At 39.4% G+C, this 22,601-nt stretch overlaps 1 protein-coding gene across 1 annotated transcript in view; it reads left to right on the top strand.

The window, feature by feature from the left end:
- Positions 1–22,601, top strand: part of aatf (apoptosis antagonizing transcription factor) — a 77,071-nt gene that overhangs the window by 39,079 nt on the left and 15,391 nt on the right. The window contains exons 9-11 of the mRNA XM_008120120.3: positions 3,021–3,088; positions 6,959–7,039; positions 13,948–14,019. Of these exons, the coding sequence (XP_008118327.3) occupies positions 3,021–3,088; positions 6,959–7,039; positions 13,948–14,019 (221 nt within the window). The remainder of the gene's footprint in view (positions 1–3,020; positions 3,089–6,958; positions 7,040–13,947; positions 14,020–22,601) is intronic.

The raw sequence follows: 22,601 nt of genomic DNA on the forward strand, positions 1-22,601 counted from the left end.
AAAACAAACAAACAAACTCACTAATTTATTATCGCATAAGATTTCACACACTTATCGATGTACAGGCAGTCTCCAAGTTAGGAGCGAGATCGGTTCTGTAGATTTGTTCTTAAGTTGAATTTGTATGCAAGTTGGAACAGGTACATTTTTAAGTGTAACTCCAACAAGATATATACAGTAGAGTCTCACTTATCCAACATAAACGGGAAGGCGGAATGTTGGATAAGCGAATATGTTGGATAATAAGAAGGGATTAAGGAAAAGCCTATTACACATCAAATTAGGTTATGATTTTACAAATTAAGCACCAAAACCTCATGTTTAACAACAAATTTGACAGAAAAAGTAGTTCAATATGTAGTAATGCAATGTAGTAATTACTGTATTTACGAATTTAGATCCAAAATATCACGATGTATTGAAAACATTGACTACAAAAATGCCTTGGATAATCCAGAAGCTTGGATAAGCGAGTCTTGGATAAGTGAGACTCAACTGTATATATATTTGTTAGCTTTGGATCGCCTAGAGAAGGGTGAACACCCCTGTGGTGTTTGTTTTGCTGTCTACCCTTGTTCAGAAGATGTTACCTCATTTTCTATTCCTGTGAGAATTGGATTTTGAGAAATTTGGCTTGTTGTGGAAACAAGTGTCATGAAAACTTTTAAAACAAAGGTTCTTTTTATTGCAGTTTCAGTGTGAGCACAAAGTTTTGCACAAAGAACAACATTAGAGATACAGACAAACAGATTCTATGTAACTACATTGGATACACAAACAACCTACAGTTACATTGGCTAAAAACAAACAAAGGGGAATTACATTTTTACTCAGCATTTACTTACACATATAAGCATTCATTCATTCTCATGCATACATCCAAATATTACCATATCCTTTTCTCCCTTCTTGGAGAAGTACCTGCTTAGGCCAAATTCTGCTTTCCTTGCAGCCTGACAATGCGCAGTTCCAAAACTTCTAAAACTTCAAAATGCCAAAACTCCAAAAAGGACATGACTCAAAAATGTACTCCTTTTTCTTCCCTTGAAAAAAGGAGGCAAAGTGACCAAATTCTGCATTTCATTGTCGATCTGACACTCCCTATACAGCCTATACATCTCCTTAGACAATGGCGGGTGAACAGCATCGTTGTCTGTCACACTTTTTGGATTGTAATAAAGTCTCTTATATAGCAATATTTTGCTGATGTTGTCCCAAAGTTGTAAATATAATAATAATAATAACAACAACAACAACAACAACTTTATTTTTATACCCCACCCCATCTCCCCGAAGGGACTCGGGGCGGCTTACATGATAGATAGATGTTTTTCCAGCCTGAAACATCCTGGCTCCATCTCAGTTTCCTGGCAGATGTTGACTCTTGACTTCCTTCCTAACATAAAGAACTTTGTAAACATTTCCTTAACTTAAAAGAGCCATTGTCTCTGATTAATGTAATACGTTGTTTTTCCCCAAAAGTTCATCAGTTAATCCTTTGTCACAGTTCTTATCAATGTCAGCAATTCTGCAACTTTTAATTATAGTTCATGAGTTCTTGTTTTCCAGGCCTCAATCTTTCAGAATGGTGTCTCCAAAATCCTTAGCTCTCATTCATTCATGTTTCATACAATTCCATTAAAACCATTTATCATACTAGCTGTGCCCGGCCATGCGTTGCTGTGGCAAAGTGGTGGTGGTATTGGTTAAAAATTGTTGTGTAATTTTTATTTGACGTTATTTGTATTTTTAAATTAATTTTATTGTAAGTTATCTTTTTATTTATTATATTTTATTATTTTCTTGTATTATTTTTAGTTATTTTCTGTTATTACAGTATTTTATTGTATTAATTTTTTTAGTGTTTTTAATTATTTTTTTAGTGTTTTTTATTGTTTTTTATTGGGTTGCTAGGAGACCAAGCTGGAGGAACTTAGCCTTCTAACTGGCAGCAATTGGATAAAAGCAATTATTCCTCTCTCTTTAATTACGACTTTATTTTTCTTTTCTTTTTGTTGTATCAACCTTGTGGCGTGGATGATGGGTTGTGTTGTCAAATTTCGAGGTTGGGGGGCATGTAGTTTTGTTGTTTTGTGGGTCGCCGTGATGCCATCACTCTTTTATATATATAGATTTAATCATAACAAAAGGATTGGAGATGAAATTTCAGCTGAGACATCTCCCCCCCCCCTTCCCGGATAAGACTTCTTCCAGGAATGGATTTCCCTTCCAAGGAGAAGATTTACCTCACTTTCTGTTGTCTCACCTCTGTTCTTAACTAGGAGTTGTTTGTAAGTCAGATGTTTGTAGCTCAGGGGCTGCCTGTATATGTGCATCCATACTGTAATGTATTCATTTGCCTTGAAAGTACAACAGGAGACTCTGTTATGTTTATTTGCTACAGATATCATTCCATGTCAAACTTGACATCGCCCAAGCTGTTGTCGTTACAATATCTGTGTACAAGTGTGAAAGCTAGACAATGTGGAAAAGTGAGAAAATGATCAGTTCAATTGAGATGCTGGGCAGAGAGTTCTGTGGAGCCACCAAAAGTTGGCCATAGAGTCCCCTGTCAAGCCATGCATCCTCTTGTTCTTTGCTTGAACTAACTCCTTTTATCTGCAAAACATTTATCATAATTTTTAAAAGGTAGCGTGGGAAGCTTTCTGAATTAGCTTGGTGTTAAGAGAATCCCGATTAAGGCTAGCCATCCGTCTTCCCGGTTTCATAAATCATTGTTTGCGATCTCTTCTGATTATTTCCTTTACAGTAGTTCCTTAAGTGGCCTTAAGCCAGGATTCCTTTGGCTGGGACATAACAGAGAACCCTTGTCTGAAAACAAGGTAGAAATTAAAGGCCAGGAGAAGAAGAAGAAGAGCTGAGTGAGACTCAGGAATGTGCCGATTCTCGCTCCCATCTTCTAATTAAAAATCTAAGAGAGAGATAGTTTGAAACCAGATGGCAGGTTGAGAATCCTTATGCTAAATGTCTCTTTTTTTCCCAAACGTTTTATATTGTAGCTCCTCCGGGAACTTATTGAACGTAAAACCAGCTCCTTGGACCCAAATGATCAAGTGGCGATGGGCAGGTAAGGACACTGCATTTAGCATCATTTTGTTATAAACAGAGACTATTCAATATGTTGTCGAAGGCTTTCATGGCCAGAATCATTGGGTTGCTGTGAGTTTTCCAGGCTGTATGGCCATGTTCCCGAAGCATTCTCTCCTGGCGTTTCACCCACATCTATGGCAAGCATCCTCAGAGGTTGTGAGACCTTCTGGAACATGGCCATACAGCCCAGAAACTCACAGCAACCCTGAGACTATTCAATTCTGTCCTGGCCAGATTCCCTTCTGCCAGGCATTCAAAGCAGGGCCTCTTTTGCTTTGGCTTTCTCTTTTCCCCAGGGCACTTTACTTGGCCTGTTTCATGTCTAACCTGTTTGCTGTCTACTGTATGAATATATATATATATATATATTGGAATATCTGTGAAATGGCTAGAATTCAAATATAATGCTCAGTGCAAATCTGTGCCTCTTGCCTTTCCATCTTCTCTCCAGCCTCACATCTCGCTAATACTTATTTATTATTATTTATTTATTTCAATTATTTATACCCCGCCCTTCTTTTCCAGGCTGCATGGCCATGGCCAAAACTTTCTTTTGGCCTCTGTAGAAAATATTTGGCTCCATGGAGAGCTGCAAGGAAAGCAAGTCCTCATTCTGATAGCATTGGATACTGAGCTTCACCCTTGGATTGCATATCATCCTGAGGTTCCTTCAGTGCAGCCTAGAGTGGTGTTAGCCTTTTTTGCCGCTGCATTACATTGCAGTCTCATGTTCAGCTTTAGATCAATCCCTATCTTGAAAAGAGCAGTATAATTAATTAGTCATATACCTCACAATCTCTGAGGATGCCTGCCATAGGTGTGGGTGAAATATCAGGAGAGAATGCTTCTGGAACATGGCCATGCAGCCTGGAAAACTCACAGCAACCCAACTATTCCGGTTATGAAACCTTTGACAACACATATTTTTTGAGTTCCATAAGGCTGATCTAGCTGTATATCTATGGGATGTCAGAGGACTCTTTTTTCCTTCCTTCTGGGAGGCTTTCTGGGAGGAAATGACTCAGGACTGCAGCTCTTTGTGTGTTCAGTTTTGCCAAAGGTGTTTAGCAGGGAACTGGAGGAGGCGAGGAGAAATACACTCTGCTGCTAGTTACAAGCACTTTTATTTTTTAAGCTCGAAACCGGCATCGCCTTTACCTGATTTACTCGTCAGAGCGGTGGGGGGAAATCTCAAAATCCAATTACCGCAATCTTAATATAATCTTAATTACTGTAATCTATTTTATTGTAAAGTCAGATAAATGTGCAATGTAATCACTACTTAAGTGCAGGGTGTTATTTTGGATTTTATTTTATTTTGCGGGGCGGAGGGGGCTGCATCCTGTGAAATTATAGCGGAGCATCCGTAATATCCCAGACAGAGCACCAAATAAACTTGGCACGGAGTGCTCTGCAAACCCAGGCGATATTTTAACGAGGCTGGAAACGGTTTTTCCAACGCGCCTGAGCTTTTCATATGGCTGCAAATGACTTTTCGGCAGCAAATGCCGCTCTTTCCACACAGTGCACCCTCCCTTTTCGTTTGGTTTTGTGTATTCGTTTGTTTGTTTATTATTCCCTCCCTTTCTCCTTCCCCTGATGCTCTTGTTGTTTTTAAAATGTGCTTCCAAATTATAGCCGGTGGCTGTTCTTAAATGTTCATTAAACCGGATTTAGAAATGTGGTATGTATATGTATCTGTGTTTACCTCCCCCTCCCATAGTACATTCTACTCTAGGCTTGAAATGAGCTTTAACGTTTGCTATGTTATGTATTTATTTTGAGCATTTAAATCGACCGTACACCTTGTAAGGCTCCCTGAGCGGTTTACAAAGCCTCCAGCTCAGATTCTAAAAATGGCACAGCAAGAAAGGAAAAGCGGATGGGAAGGGAAAAGGAAAAAGAGGAAAGATACTCCCCTTGATCAGGGATTGCAACTTCCCGGATTGGCTGTTGATTGACTGTTGGAAGGAGGAAAACCTAAAGGATGGAGGTGACTTCTCATACTAAAAATGAATAGCCCTGCTTGAGCAAGCCTACCTACTCTCTAGTTTTGTTCTTCTTGGTTGTCCTAGTGAAGCAGGCCCGTCAGCAGGGTATAAGCACAATACCATCCTCCTTTTTATTGAAATCAAGAGGCAATACTCTGAACTAGTATTGTGTGCGGTATTTGTTCCATCTGTTTCATTTGTGTATTCGTTTTGTACTGTCCTTTCGGATACACGAAACAAAAGGTGACACGAAATTTCAAAGGAAAGAAATGGTTGGGCTTCCCTTCTCTGTTTAGAAATCAAACCTGTCTCTTTCTCTATAACTGGCCCTTGGAAAAACTACTCTTTCATTTATTTATTTATTTATTTACATAATTAATATATGTATTATATTAATAGATATCTATATATATATAAAAGAGTGATGGCATCACGGCAGCGGACAAAACAACAAAAGTAAACACCCCACAACCTCGAAAATTGACATCACAACCCCTCATCCATGCCTCTAGGTTGATAGAACAAAAAGAAAAGAAAAACAAAGTCCTAATTAGAGGGAGAGGAATAATTGTTTTTATCCAATTGCTGCCAGTTAGAAGGCTAAGTTCTGCTCACTTGGTCTCCTAGCAACCCACTCAGCCCAGGGGACCCTTTACCTTAACTACCACCAATTCCTCAATACTTTATTTCCCATAACACCATACTTCGCCACAGCAACGCGTGGCTGGGCACAGCTAGTAATACATATATTATTATATATATGTATTTTCACCCGGAAAGACTCAGGGCGGCTTACAACAGTTGGCAAATTACATTGCCCAAAATACATTCAATAAAACAATGACGTAGTAATAAACAATAAAACAGTACCACATCAATTAAAACTCTAATTAGACTCTATTAAACCATGAATTATAAAATTGGAGCCTCTGGTGGCCTAGGGGATAAAAGCCTCGTGACTTGAAGGTTGGGTTGCTGACCTGAAGCCTGCCAGGTTCGAATCAAACCCAGGGAGAGCGCGGATGAGCTCCCTCTATCAGCTCCAGCTCCATGCGGGGACATGAGAGAAGCCTCCCACAAGGATGGTAAAACATCAAAACATCCGGGCATCCCCTGGGCAACGTCCTTGCAGACGGCCAATTCTCTCACTCCAGAAGCAACTCCGGTTGCTCCTGACATGGAAAAAAAAGCCCAAAATACATTCAATAAAACAACGACATATTAATAAACAATAAAATAGTACCACATCAATTAAAACTCTAATTAGACTCTATTAAACCATGAATTATAAAATTCAAAATGCATGTATAGTTAAATTCATTATTTCTCCCTATCTCTCTGTATTGCTTGTGGCTTGGTCCTCCCTCTCTTTTGGGCTGTATAGAGAACAAATACAATAGGGTAGTCTTATTATTTGTTATAGATTACATATATTTTTGAAAGCAAAGGTATTTTTGGGCTCCTGTCGCTATTCAAATCTTCAGTTCTTTCTAAAACTGGCCCTTAGGAGAACTATAATTATTTTTCCCCAGTGGTCTGAAAATTGTTGTTGTTTTTTTTCGGACACAAGAAGAACATCCCATTCAGATAGGCGCCCCATTTTCGGAAGCGGAGACAAAAATGAAAATGAGCCAAAATGAATGAAACTAAACAAAACAAACAGTGATTCCATACAAATGCACACCACTACTCTGAACCTTCAGGCACCATCCTTACTAATACACACAGCAAAACACAGAAGCCTGCAATGCATTTTTTGTTCCTATAAAGAACTTATAGTAAATGAAGGAGAAACCAACCCCCCCCCCCTTCCCTTTCCGTTTAATTCTGCTTTCGCCTTCTCTCCAAATTCCCAGGCAGTGGTTGGCCATCCAGAAACTGCGGAGCAAAATCCGGAAGAAGGTGGATACCAAGGCCAGCAAAGGAAGGAAAATCCGGTGAGTGGAATTGGCAGCTTTCTTCTCCAGAGTTGCTCTCGCATCACCTTGCTTTTCATTTGGACACCTGCCTTATATGCGTTTAGCTTCTGCTGCTGTTTACTATGTTGTCCTTTATTAACAACTAGCTTGGGGACCAGGCGGTGCCTGGGCTATTTGTCGGCTGGGTTCAGGGCTCTCTGGAGAAGGGTGAACTACAACTCTCATATGCCAAGCTCATTCCCCGCAAACCAGGCCTGTTTGCACAGTGGGCCATGTTGGTCCTGTGTGCCAAGTTTGGTGCAGATCCGATGTCGACTGGGTTCAGTGCTCTGTGGATAAGGGTGAACTACAACTTCCAGTATCAAGGTCAATTCCCACATACCCCTGCAGTATGTTCAGTTGGTCATGGGGCTTCTCTGTGGCAAGGTGTGTTCCGGTCCATTGTTGATGGGGGTCACTGTTTTTTTGGATGCATGTGAACTACAACTCCTGATATTAAGATGAATTCCCAAAAATCGCTGCTGTATGTTCAATTGGTCATGGGGGCTTTTTGGTCTCAGTCCATCATCAGTGGGGTTCGGAGTGCTCTTGTTTTCAAGTGAACTATAAATGCTCCATGCAGTCATGCCTATGGCCACATGACCTTGGAGGTGTCTACGGACAACGCTGGCTCTTTGGCTTAGAAATGGAGATGAGCACCAACCCCCAGAGTCAGACACGACTGGACTTAACGTCAGGGGAAACCTTTACCTTTACCTTATAAATGCTATACATCAAATTGAATTCCCTCCAAACCTCTCCAGTTTTTTTCTTTGGTCTTGGGGGTTCTGTGTGCCAAATGTGGTCCAGGTCCATTGTCAGTGGGGGTCACAGTGCTCTAGCTTGATTCAGGGTGAACTACAACTTCCATCATGTGGAGTCAGTCCCCCAAACTCCTCCAGTATGTTTAGTTGCTGCTCCGTTCTGCTGTTTGTTATGGAGACAGAGTTGAAAAGAGTAGGAAAGGGTTATGGGAGAAGTAGTAGGCGGGGTTATGCAAATTCCACACCAGTGGAGAGAGTTAAGAAACACTGGGATGTTTGCGGTGGAGGAAACACATAAAATCTAGGATTAAATTGTCCCTGAATGAAAGCATTCCTTGAATGATGGGCTGTAGTGTTTGGGAAGGACATTGGCAGGGGTTGGGCTACGTGTTCATGGTGCTCACTATAACCTGAAATGTCATTGGAGGGAGTGCTTTTGGTGGCTCCTCAGCTCTGTGGGTTATAGCTCTTTGTAAAAGTGGGCACTCCAGCAACATACACACATACAGATTTTCACTTTTATTATATGTACAGTAGAGTCTCACTTATCCAACACTCGCTTATCCAACGTTCTGGATTATCCAATAATTTTTGTAGTCAATGTTTTCAATATATCGTGATATTTTGGTGCTAAATTCGTAAATACACTAATGACTACATAGCATTACTGCGTATTGAACTACTTTTTCTGTCAAATTAGTTGTATAACATGATGTTTTGGTGCTTAATTTGTAAAATCATAAACTGATTTGATGTTTAATAGGCTTTTCCTTAATGCCTCCTTATTATCCAACATATTTGCTTATCCAATGTTCTGCCGGCCTGTTTATGTTGGATAAGTGAGACTCTACTGTATTATTTTTGCTGGTTTTAAAGGATCCCTTTCCCCATATGTGTAATCCAATTTGTTTTGGATGGAATGTGAGCATTTTTTCTAGTTGCTGTTTGAAATGATTTTGTTGCATTTTGAAATTGGATCCTCTGTTTTTTAAAAATTTTGGGCAGGTGAAGAGTTTTCTTAAAACTTCCTTTTTGCTTTCATGAGTGTCCTAAAATATATATTTTTAAGTTACAGCACCAACAACAATTTTGGATTGATTTTCCTTAAAAAGGAGAGAAATATAGAAAAATGTGTGTGTGTGTGTGAGAGAGAGAAAGATAGCACTAGCGCCTCTCCTGTCTCACTCTCTGGAACATATTTCTTTATTGCCTAAGTTAGTTTCATCCCACCCATTTTATAGCCAAGCTCTTAGAAAGATGGGCTACAAAATAAGAACTGGGATTAAGGACACTACAATAAAAGTGACGCATAAAACGGCATCAGATTAGTAAAACTGACATCAAGCGCTCTGCTATGGCTGGCTTCTCTGGTTGGATTAGTCTGCAAGTGCCTTTCTCCCACCCTGAACATCATTCCACAGATATATAAGGGTTGAATGAAAAGTAATGCCTCCACCGTCGTAACTCCTCAACAGATGGCCGTACTGGTCTGCGGCAGGTCCTGGCTTGTTCAGTAGACTCTCCTCTACAGTTCCATTTGGTGGTAAGCCTTCGCATTGAACGGTTGTGTTGTTAAAGTGCGAAGTATGGAACCCTGCGCAGACTTAAGCAACCCCACCTCAACATCTTTAAGCTTACTTTCCCAACAATGCACAGTACTCACATCAACACAATCACTATACCTCTGAGGATGCCTGCCATAGATGTGGGTGAAACGTCAGGAGAGAATACTTTTAGAACATGGCCATACAGCCCGGAAAACATACAACAACCCTACAATCACCATAAACAGCTTTCATTCTCTGATGAATCTCCTTTGGGGTGACACCATCTGCTGTCAAGAATTCAATGACTCCACGTTGCTTAAGTTGCATTGACCGACCGTCTGCGCAGGATTCCCTACTTCGCACTATAGCAACATAACCGTTCAATGCTAAGGCTTCCCCGTCTGTGCAGAGTTCCATACTTCGCACTTTAACAACACAACCGTTCAATGCTAAGGCTTCCCCGTCTGTGCAGAGTTCCATACTTCGCACTTTAACAACACAACCGTTCAATGCTAAGGCTTCCCCGTCTGCGCAGGGTTCCATACTTTGCACTTTAACAACATAACTGTTCAATGCTAAAACTTCCCCATCTGCGCAGGGTTCCATACTTCGCACTTTAACGACACAACCGTTCAATGCTAAGGCTTCCCCGTCTGTGCAGGGTTCCATACTTCGCCCTTTAACAACACAACCGTTCAATGCTAAGGCTTCCCCTCTACGCAGGGTTCCATACATCGCACTTTAGCAACACAACCGTTCAATGCTAAGGCTTCCCCGTCTGCACAGGGTTCCATACTTCACACTTTAACAACACAACCGTTCAATGCTAAGGCTTCCCACCAAATGGAACTGTAGAGGAGAGTCTACTGAACAAGTCAGTACCTGCCGCATACCATTACGGCCATCTGTTGAAGAGTTATGAAGGTGGAGGCATTACTTTTCATTCAACCCTCGTATATAAACCCCACTTGCCTAGTTTCCAACACTTCACAACCTCTGAGGATGCCTGTCATAGATGTGGGTGAAACGTCATGAGCGAATGGTTCTGGAACATGGCCAGACAGCCCGGAAAACTCGCAGCAACCCAGACATAGATAGTTTCTTCTATTCTAGAAGATGGAGAAGCTGCCATGTTTTTGGAGGGTGGAGATTATTGCGCAGCGCATGGTTGAAAGCAGAGATGCTCCGTGTCAACTCTCTTTCCTTCCTTGTGGCGAACGCAGTGATAAATCTTGAGCCGAGGTGGCACTCAATGGAAAGTCAGCGGAGTCGGGCCGGGTCAGGCCTGGCAGAGCCGTTTTTAAGATAGATGTCATAAGATAATTTATGAAAAGAGGGGGGAGCTGCTTTGTTGGGCCTAAAAGCCTGTAATTATTGACTATCAATATCCCTTCCTGTCACAGTCGGGGAGGTATTCATGATTCACCTTGACCTGAACACATAAACCTTTGTGGGTTTTTCCCCGTGCCCCACTTACGGATAGACAAAGCTAAGTATATATAAAGTTAACTAACACAGACAAAAGAGTGTTCCAGCCTTCCTCCTCTTCCTCCTCCTATTTTCCTTTTCCAATAAAAAATTGGGACTCGAGAAATAAAGCTGCTCAAAGCGAACCTTAAAATGGGATATAACCATTGACACTAGTAACTTCTGTAAAGCTACAGTTAAAAAGATAGAAAGCAATTAAAGCCATTTCATCTTTAAAAAAACAGTGCAGCAACCTCGGCCCATTCTTTTAAAACTTTCTGTTTTGAGACGCCTGCCGGAATAAAAAGTGCCTCTGGCGTTGGGCTTGGGGTTTCATTACAGTGCAGCAAATTGCCTGTTTAATTTATTGTTGTGTTTTTTACCGTTAAGAAGGAAGGGAGAGGTTAGTGCTGCCTGCCTTGGCTGGAATAATAACCCCAAAGAGAGAGGGCATGAGGGCCACTTGACTTTGGCCTCAGAAATCCAAACACCTTGAACTTATTGAAGGCGGGTTTCGGACTACAGCTGCCAAAATCCCAAGACGGTGAGGATTTCTGGGAGCTGTAGTTGGAAAAGTAAGCGGTACATGCCTGATCGGCTGGGTCCTAGCCATGTATTGTAAACAACCTCCCTGCTATACATTCAGCATGGAAATTTGATCCGGCCCAAAATCCCGTTGTCTTTTTTAGCTGCTGCATCACACTGTTGGTGTTGGAAATTGCAACCTCCCAAGCCTTTCACTATTTATTTGTTAATGTATATATTTGCTAACCTATATTCTATGTGTATGTTGATTTGCCAGTTTGACTGCACTTCTTTGGTGTGGGAGAGGTATAGACATGTGATTGTACTGAGCATGTTCAGACTCAGGACTCCATTTTTGTATTCTGTCTGCTTTACACCTCAGTGGAGGTGGATGCATGTTTATGTATTTATTTATTTATTTATGACATTTATATCCTTTCCTTCTCATCCCGAAGGGGATTCAGATATATACATACGATATATTATATTATTAGCATAGCACAATACAGTAGAGTCTCACTTATCCAATCTAAACGGGCCAGCAGAAGCTTGGATAAGCGAATATCTTGGATAATAAGGATTGACTAAGGAAAAGCCTATTAAACATCAAATTAGGTTATGATTTTACAAATTAATCACCAAAACTTCATGTTATACAAGAAATTTGACAGAAAAAGTAGATCAATATGCAGTAATGTTATGTTGTAATTACTGTATTTACGAATTTAGCACCAAAATATCACAATGCATTGAAAACAATGACTACAAAAATGGCTTGGATTATCCAGAGGCTTGGATAAGCGAGGCTTGGATAAGTGAGACTCTACTGTATTAGGATTGTATATTATTATATTGTACTATACCACTGTACTCCAATATTATTAGTAATATTACATCTATTTAAATAAAAGAGTGATGGCATCACGGCGACCCACAAAACAACAAAACTACAGGCCCCCCAACCTCTAAATTTGACAACACAACCCTTCATCCACGGCTCTAGGTTGATGCAACAAAAAGAAAAGAAAAATAAAGTCCCAATTAGAGAGAGAGAAAGAATTGCTTTTATCCAATTGCTGCCAGTTAGAAGGCTAAGCTCCTCCAACTTGGTCTCCTAGCAACCCAATAAAAAATAATAAAAAACACTAAAAAATTAATACAATAAAATAAAATACTATAATAACAGAAAATAACTAAAAATAATACAAGAAAATAATAAAATATAATAAATAAAAATATAACTTACAATAAAATTTATAAAAAAATACAAATAACGTCAAATAAAAATTACACAATTTTTAACCAATACCACCACCACTTTGCCACAGCAACGCGTGGCTGGGCACAGCTAGTGTAATATATAAAATATAATTATTATATTGTCTTGTTAGTGTTAGTATTATAGTGTACTACATTAGACCTCATATTTGCATCAGACCTCAGTGGAGGTGGGTGCATGTTTGCTTATAGACTTCAGTGAGTACAACTATACCTAAAGACTATGGACTATTGATTAAGAATGATATCCTGTGTACTCAACATAGAGAACTACGTCCTATATATAACTGAACTTTAATAAGAAATGCTTGTGAGTAAACAAAATCTGTTATTTTTCAAAGAAGACATTGTTGTTTTTTTTATCACTGAGTGCATATTTTAAACTAAGAGATTTCAAGGGAGTGTATATCTTTTGGGCAACTGCAACTGCAATTTCAATCTCAAAGAAGCAACCATCCTCTGCTAACCAAATATATTTTTGTAGTGGCATGTCTTTGTCCTTGGCAGTTCAAAGACATGGTTCTTCAGTTTAACAGCCGAGTTACCTGTGTGCCATTATTTATTTATTTATTTACATCATTTATATTCCGCCCTTCTCACCCCGAAGAGGACTCAGGGCGGATCACATTACACATATAGGCAAACATTCAATGCCTTTTAACATAGAACAAAGACAAGACAAACATAGGCTCCGAGTGGGCCTCGAACTCATGACCTCCTGGTCAGAGTGATTCATTGCAGTTAATTGCAGCTGGCTTGCTCTCCTGCCTGCGCCACAGCTATTACATGAATGCTTGTGAATATAACTTATTCAAAAAGTTGACTTCTAACAAGGTCATGATTTTCTTGACCAGTAGTTTTCAAAAGGTGATCTCCACCCATTCATGGAGATTCCCATTTGCCAAACGGATATGATATATTTTTTCCTTTTCAATAAGGTTATGATTGCCATTTATTTCCCAAAGGATGTGTGCTCAGAGATGGCCATTTATTTCCAAAAGTTGGCTCACGTTCAACGTCTTGTCCATAAAGTAGGTCTAAAAAGATGTGTCTTAGCATATCTGTATTGGAATTTCTGAGTGCTGTAAAAAAAACATTTCAAGCCAGCAAAGTGGTCAAATAGTGACACATGGAAAGGAGAGGAGCTATCCTTTGGACCCGGGTCCAATTCATCCCCAAGATTAGAGCTTCCTGCCTCTGATGTCTCCTGTGGCAGCAGCGTTTGCTCGTTTCTCTCTGTAAATAGTCCTTTAATTCACCCTCTCGGCATGTGTCTTATTTTTTCTTCTTCTTCTTCTTCTTCCAGGTATCACGTCCACAGCAAACTCGTGAGCTTCATGGCTCCCATTGACCACTGCACAATGAATGATGATGCCAGGTTAGTAAGCGGTTAATTATGCTTCTCAGAGGGCTTTGTGACAGCTTGATATTGACCTGTTCTTCAGCCTGTCACCGTCTCAGGTTCTTTGTATCAGTTAGTGATTTGTCACTGGCCCTCCTCCATCCAGGCTGAGCCAGCTGTGTGCGTGGCTTTCTTGTTACGGTTTTTCGGTGAAATTTGTTCTGCTCTTTCTTCCGTTTCTGCCCAATTCAGGCTGAGGTTTGCGTCTTCCATTGCTTCAAGTATGTCTTGGTTTGTTCGTCTATTTGTGCGAGTTGCGTTGTTGAGTGTATCTCATTGTTTTGGGGTATTTACAAGAGAGTCAGCCTGGTGGGATGGTTTGAGCACTGGGCTACGACTCTAGAGACCAAGGTACAAATAATAATAATAATCATCATCATCATAATCATCATCTCAGCCAGCATTTGGAAACAATAGACATTGACAAAATCACGATTGCCCACTGCAAAAGGCCACCCTACTGGGATCGGCACACATCATCCGAAAATACATCATACAGTCCTAGACACTTGGGAAGTGTTCGACTTATGATTTTGTGAAACGAAATCCAGCATGTCTATCTTGTTTGCTGTGTCATAATAAATAATAATAATAATAATAATAATAATAATAACAACTACTACTACTACTACTTTATTTTTGTATCCCGCCTCCATCTCCCCGAAGGGACTCAGGGTGGCTAACATGGGGACAGACCCAATCAACATTGATTAAAACATAGATTAGTAAATTTAACAACATTATAAAATATACAAATAAAAATTAAATTGTATTTACTTGAATGTAAATGCTTACCTTTTTTGACAACACCTTTTTTGGTTTCAGGGTTTTGAAAACTTGAGTTGCACATTAGATTTGATGATGCATTAGACTCAAGTAAATATGGATTATTATTATTATTATTATTATTAATCCCTATGTAGACTTGAGGGATTCACATTTGCTTCAAACAGACAAGAGTCCTTTCTCCCACCCTGGACATTATTCCACAGGGATAAACCTCACTTTCTTAGTTTACAACAGACCTCACAACTTCTGAGGGCAAAACTTCAGGAGAGAATGCTTCTGGAACATGGCCATACAGCCTGGAAAACTAACAGCAACCCAGTGATAAGCCTTCGGCAACACATCATTATTATTATTATTATTATTATTATTATTATTATTATTTGAAACACAACAAGATGAGTCCACAGCAGACACTCTGCTGGCTGTTGTACTGGATCACACTATTATTATTTGTACTCCGCTTTTTCTCTCCAGAATGGTTTACAGTAGAACTAATACAATCCCAATTTAAAAACCTAAAAATATAAGAATATTGAAATAGAATTGAATATTAATGGCATTAAAAAATAAAACTGATTTAAAACCCTGCTTAGCCATGGAAACCAATTGGTCAGCTTGGGAGAAGTCATAATCTCAGCCTCTACCAGGATTTGAACTTTGGTCCAATATTTGAGCCCAATATTCAGATTATTACTGGTGTAGTTCATGAGAAAATGCAGAAAGACATTTAAAAATGGCTCAAATGTCCATGCACCAGAATTGAGACTTGACAGATTTTTGTATCAATAATAATAATAATAATAATAATAATAATAATAATAATAATAATAATCATAATAATATCTATTGCTGCAGTAGATTTATCAAAGTTTCCACCATTAACTATAGTTCCTGTTTCATTTAAACTGGGTGACTGTGTTCAATATCTACAATACAAAGGAGTTCCAAACCACAACTTGGGCATATTTTGAGCATTTGAAGGCAAGAAAGTACTAATGATGACAAGATGCATCGAAATCCATAGATTTATGGTATATCTACAGTATATTTTCGTGCATATGAAGGATGCAATGTCCAAAATTCTGATTTTCTTCCACCAAGCCCCCTCCCTTTGTTTCATATGTATGCATAATTCTTGCAATGCAAAGCCCACATAGGCATGAAGGAGGGAAGGTAACGATAACAACCCGTCAGAGGTAATTTCATTGTTTGCAAGTGTGAATTACTAGATTGAAAATGCAAATGCGCATTTCACAGCGGCGTGATCACGCGCCCAGCTTTTTGCGCAGTCATTTGGGAAGCTTGACCTCAAAACAAATAAAACCCCTTCCAGCGGGGAAAGGCGGCGTGTTTATGGTGTGAAAAATCGGGGGGAACAGCATTGCGCTTCCCACCTATAAAAGATATGAGAAGGTAGGGGATATATACAGAGTACGGATGCTCTTGGGAATTGAATTGTGGTGCCGTACAACTTAGAAGACAGTAGCTGGTGGTATAAGAAAACAGCTTTCTTCTTCATGGTCTCTCTGCTTCACACAATATTTTGTGCAGTGAGTCCCTTTGGAAACTTCTAGAGCTGAATAGTTTGGCAGGAAGTCCCGCTCCCTCTCGCACATTATTCATTTATTTATTACAATATTTATATCCGGCCCTTCTCACCCAACAGGGGACTCAGGGCGGCTTACAATAAAACACATATATACAAATTGTACAATCTATATATATAAAAGGGTAATGAAATTTCGGCCTAGGACAAAACAACAAAACTACACATCCCAGAAACACTACACTTGGCAGCACAACCCCTCATCCATGCCTCTGCGTTCATACAACAAAAAGAAAAGAAAAATAAAGTCCTAATTAGAGGGAGAGGAAGAATTGTTTTTATCCAATTGCTACCAGTTAGAAGGCTAAGCTCCGCCCACTTGGTCTCCTAGCAACCCACTCAGCCCAGGCAGAGTTAGGCCTCACTTAGGCCTCTTCCACACTGAGAAGGAAGTGAAGCAGTGTGTATTACCAAAGTCATTATTATTACTATCATTACTAAAAGGTTGCAGGTTTGAATTGGGGGAGCGGAGAGAGCCCCCACTGTTAGCCCCAGCTTCTGCCAACCCTAAAGTTCAAAAACATGCAAATGAGAGTAGATGAATAGGTACTGCTTTGGCGGAAAGGTAATGGCGCTCCATGCAGTCATGCCACATGACCTTGTAGGAGTCTAAGGACAAGGCCAGCTCTTCGGCTTAGAAATGGAGATGAGTACCAACCCCCAGAGTCAGGGGAAAACCTTTACCCTTTACCTTAACTACCACCAATTCCTCAATACTTTATTTCCCATACCACCATACTTCGCCACAGCAATGCGTGGCTGGGCACAGCTAGTCTTCTATACAGGAGAGGCACAATCAAAGCACCCCTGACAGATGGCCATCCAGCCTCTGCTTCTGTTTCCACTAGACTCCTAGGCATAGAGCTCCTCTATTGAACAGCTCTCACCATATTCCCAAACATGACGTTCTCCAGATGTTTTGGGCTCCATCTCCCATAATCCTTTTCCCAGGATGAATCTGCGTTGCCATATAATACACCGTGGAACTAATCTTACGGAGCAAAAGCATATACAGTAGAGTCTCACTTATTCAAGCCTCGCTTATCCAAGTTTCTGGATTATCCAAGCCATTTTTGTAGTCAATGTTTTCAATATATCGTGATACTTTGGTGCTAAATTTGTAAATACAGTAATTACAACATAACATGACTGCGTATTGAACTCCTTTTTCTGTCAAATTTGTTGTATAACATGATATTTTTGTGCTTAATTTGTAAAATCATAAGCTAATTTGATGTTTAATAGGCTTTTCCTTAATCCCTCCTTATTATCCAAGATATTCGCTTATCCAAGCTTCTGCCGGCCCGTTTGGCTTGGATAAGTGAGACTACTGTATTGTTTTCAGTGGCCACTCCCACTTAACCGTGTTGTCCAAGGTTTTTGTTGCTCTTTTTTCTTCAAGGCTCCCTACTGCTCCTTATCAGATGACATGATGAACATAACTCACAACACAGATTTTGATCTGTACTTAAAGGGGATTACAGCTTTGCATTAAGTCGGATTGATACGGTTTATAATTTGTCCATTGATTCAGTGGCTGGCGGACTGATACATGGGCACAGCCCGTGGGATCAGGTATTTGTATGTTATTTTTAAGAAGCACTTAGGGCCAAAATATGGCTGTACCCTGTCTGTATATATTGGAAAATAACTGTACCCAGTCTCTGAGCACATATCCTTTTGGAAATAAATGGCAATCATCACCTTGTTGAAAAGGAAAAATGATGTCAAATGTGAATCTCCATGAATATGTGGAGACCACCTTTTGAAAATCATTAGTCAAGAAAAGCATGACCTTGTTAGAAGTCAACTCTTTGAACAAATGTTCACAAGCATTCATGTAATGGCACACAGGTAACTCAGCTGTTAAACTGAAGAACCATGTCTTTGAATTGCCAAGGACAAAGACATGACACTACAAAAATATATTTGGTTGTTTCTTTAAAGTTGAAATTGCAGTTGTAATCGCCCAAAACAAGCACACTCTCTTTAAAAACTTTTTAGTTTAAAGTATGCACTCAGAGACAAAAAAAACCCTCCTAAAGTCTTCTTTGAAAAATAACATATTTTGTTTACTCATTAACATCTTGTATTAATTCACTATAGCGGCACATTTCTTATTGAAGTTTAGTTACAGATAGGATGTACAGGGCATCATTCTTAATCAATAATCCATAGCAAATTTGTTAAGCATTCCATATTTTTTTTAAAAAAATCCATAGTAAAGGTAAAGGTTTCCCCCTGACATTAAGTCTAGTCGTGTCCGACTCTGGGGGTTGGTGCTCATCTCCATTTCTAAACCGAAGAGCCGTCATTGTCCGTAGACTTCTCCGAGGTCATGTGGCTGGCATGACGGCATGGAGCACCATTACCTTCCCGCCAGAGCAGTACCTATTGATCTACTCATATTTTCGAACTGCTAGGCTGGCAGAAGGCTGGAGCTAAGTCTTTAAGCATTCTTGTACTCATAAGCATACTGTATAATATATTGTAAATACTTATAATATTGATAATAATATTAAAATGTAATACAATATTGTACTACTAATAATATAATATAATAATATTAATTATATATTAAATGTAATATTACTAATATTACCATATAATGATATAGTACAATATAGTAATTTAATGCTTATATTGTGCTATGCTAATAATATATTGTATGTACATTTGATTTATAAGCCGCTCTGAGTCCTCTCCGGGGTGAGAAGAGCAGGATATAAATGTAGTAAATAAATATTGAAGTCCAAACAGCAATATACATGCATCTACCTCCACTGAGGTCTGATGCAAAAAGGCGAATGAATACAAAATGGAGTCCTGAGTCTGAACATGCTCAGTACAATCACATGTCTATAGTCCCTCCCACACCGAAGAGGTATAGTCAAACTGGCAAATCAACATACACATAGAATAAAGGTTAGCAAATATATACATTAACAAATAAATAGTGAGAGACTTTGGAGATTGCTATTTCCAACAGTATATATACAGTAGAGTCTCGCTTATCCAACGTTCTGGATTATCCAATGCATTTTTGTAGTCAATGTTTTCAATACAACATATTCGCTTATCCAACGTTCTGCTGGCCCGTTTAGCTTGGATAAGTGAGACTCTACTGTATTACATTTAATATATAATTAATATTATTATATTGTCTTATTAGTATTATATTGCATTTCATAATATTAGTATCAATATTACAGTAGAGTCTCACTTATCCAAGCCTCGCTTATCCAAGCTTCTGGATTATCCAAGCCATTTTTGTAGTCAAGGTTTTCAATATATCATGATATTTTGGTGCCAAATTCGTAAATACAGTAATTACAACATAACATTACTGCGTATTGAACTACTTTTTCTGTCAAATTTGTTGTTTAACATGATGTTTTGGTGCCTAATTTGTAAAATCGTAACCTAATTTGATGTTTAATAGGCTTTTCCTTAATACCTCCTTATTATCCAAGATATTTGCTTATCCAAGCTTCTGCCGGCCCGTTTAGCTTGGATAAGTGAGACTCTACAGTATATACAATATATTATATTATTAGCATAGCACAATATTATTATATGTTGGATAAGTGAGATTCTACTGTAGTTGAACACCTATAAGTGATGAAACTCAGTGACATTTTGGATGCAGGGATTGAGAATATTTGGTATTGATGGCTTTGCGATTGTGTGTCTTCAGACGGATGACTGCTAACTGAGTTCCCTCCACAAGCCATTGTGCATTTTTGTCCAGCAATTGCATTTATTTCCGGTGGGGTTGTGAAAGTTTATTTTGTTACACACTTAGTTTCATAATATAAGTCACAGATACGGCAGTCACATGAAGTCGGTATACATCCATTTAGGCTCTCAGCAATCATATTTTCCTTTGAAGAAGCCATGGGAAAAGAATTCATTTCAGTTCATCTTTTGATAAGATGAGCTAACTTGTCTCCTTTGTTTGTACAGTAGAGTCTCACTTATCCAACACTCGCTTATCCAACGTTCTGGATTATCCAACGCATTTTTGTAGTCAATGTTTTCAATACATTGTGATATTTTGGTGCTAAATCCATAAATACAGTAATTACTGCAAAGTATTACTGCGTATTGAACTACTTTTTCTGTCAAATTTCTTGTTAAACATGATGTTTTGGTGCTTAATTTGTAAAATCATAACCTAATTTGATGTTTAATAGGCTTTTCCTTAATGCCTCCTTATTATCCAACGTATTCGCTTATCCAGCGTTCTGCCGGCCCGTTTATGTTGGATAAGTGAGACTCTACTGTATCTGAAACAGAAAGGACTTGCAGTTAAATATATGGCAGTGAGTCTGAAACTATCACTTGGCAACATCTTCATTCCCTTTTGATGATGGGTTGCATTGGCTCCTTCTGTTCTCTCTTGTTTTTTGGATGATGGGTGCCTCGTTTTTTAGATGGGGAAAATACAGTCCTCTCCATGTTCCCGTGATGCGCTTGTTGAATTCACAGATGTTCCAAAAATATAATCAGCCGTGAAAAATGGACTTCCTCCGCAAGGCCAAGTCCTCCAGTTGGTCTTGGTCGACCAACAAAACGATGGATTATTTGACATTGGTGGATTTCCTGTGGGTCGGCAGATTCTGCTCTGCGCGGTATCGTGTTTTCCGTGCATTTCCTTGGTCCGTGTTCATCAAACCAACTTCCTCTGTGTCAGTCACAGCCCCTTTCGTGCTGCGAGCGGCAGGGGGTGCGTGCGATGAAATCCCGGCATTAAAGGATTAATACATTTCTGTGACACAAGAGTTGGCGGGGGGGAAATCTTCACAAGATCCTGGGCTTTGCGCGGCACATTTTGTGCGCCTGGTATTAAAAAAAAAACACTGTGTGGCTGGATTAATGGAGGAATTTGGGTCTGAAGGTGCCAATCTCGACGTCTCGTCTCTTTCGCAAGCAGCTATCTTAACTTTAATATATTTAGTGTCATCATAATAAAAAAAAATTGAGATGTCCCTCCAAAGTATGCCCAGTCCTCTATTGGGAAGGGTTTACTTATTTTCTCTGAAATTAAAGATAAATACTTGCGGGGTGGCATGTCCTAAAGTAAAAAACAAGGGAGCGAAATACCTTATGTTTTAGCTCTAAGCTCTAACTAAGCCTTAAGAGATTTCAGTCTTATAATGTGGGAGACAAAGTTGTCTGGCAAAGTGCGCGTTCGACAATGGTACTCTTATATTTTGTCTTGCTGTACTTTTTAAGCAGTATCAGCATTGGGAGGAATGTGAAGTAGAGCTGGAGAAACAGTTCTCAGTGTTGTTTCTGTAATAAATAATGCAATTCAATCCAAGCCGGAAAAGGATAGAGTTCTGCCCAAACCAGCCCTATTTTTTGATTTTGCCTGTTTACAACAGGCGAGGTACATAGCAGCTGCCTCCGATGGTTAGCTTTGGATGAAAACTTTGCGGAAATCTTTTGAACTGCTCTTCTCTTTTGTAGTGTAGGAACCAATCCATATTGTTTCCATGCTAGTTCTCCCTCTGATGCTGAATTTTGACAGAAGTCATGCCTAGGAGTATATTCATTGGGTTGCTATGAGTTTTCCGGCCTGTCTAGCCATGTTCCAGAAGCATTCTCTCCTGATGTTTCAGCCACATCTATGGCAAGCATCCTCAGAGGTTGTGAGGTCTGTTGGAAACCAGACAAGTGGGGTTTATATACAGTAGAGTCTCACTTATCCAACATAAACGGGCCGGCAGAACGTTGGATAAGCCAATATGTTGGATAATAAGGAGGGATTAAGGAAAAGCCTATTACACATCAAATTTGGTTATGATTTTACAAATTAAGCACCAAAACATCATGTTATACAACAAATTTGACAGAAAAAGTAGTTCAATATGCAGTAATGCTAAGTAGTAATTACTGTATTTATGAATTTAGCACCAAAATATCACAATGTATTGAAAACATTGACTACAAAAATGTGTTGGATAATCCAGAACGTTGGATAAGCGAGGCTTGGATAAGTGAGACTCTACTGTATCTGTGGAATGATGTCCAGGGTGTATCTGTATCTTGCTTGAGGCAAGTTTGAATATTGCAATTGGCCAACTTGATCAAAATTGAATAGCTTTGAAACCATCCGGGCCTGGGGCTTTATTTAGCTTGGCCTTGTCTATGGCAG

The sequence above is a fragment of the Anolis carolinensis genome, unplaced genomic scaffold, assembly GCF_035594765.1.
Source record: "Anolis carolinensis isolate JA03-04 unplaced genomic scaffold, rAnoCar3.1.pri scaffold_7, whole genome shotgun sequence".
Taxonomy (NCBI): domain Eukaryota; kingdom Metazoa; phylum Chordata; class Lepidosauria; order Squamata; family Dactyloidae; genus Anolis; species Anolis carolinensis.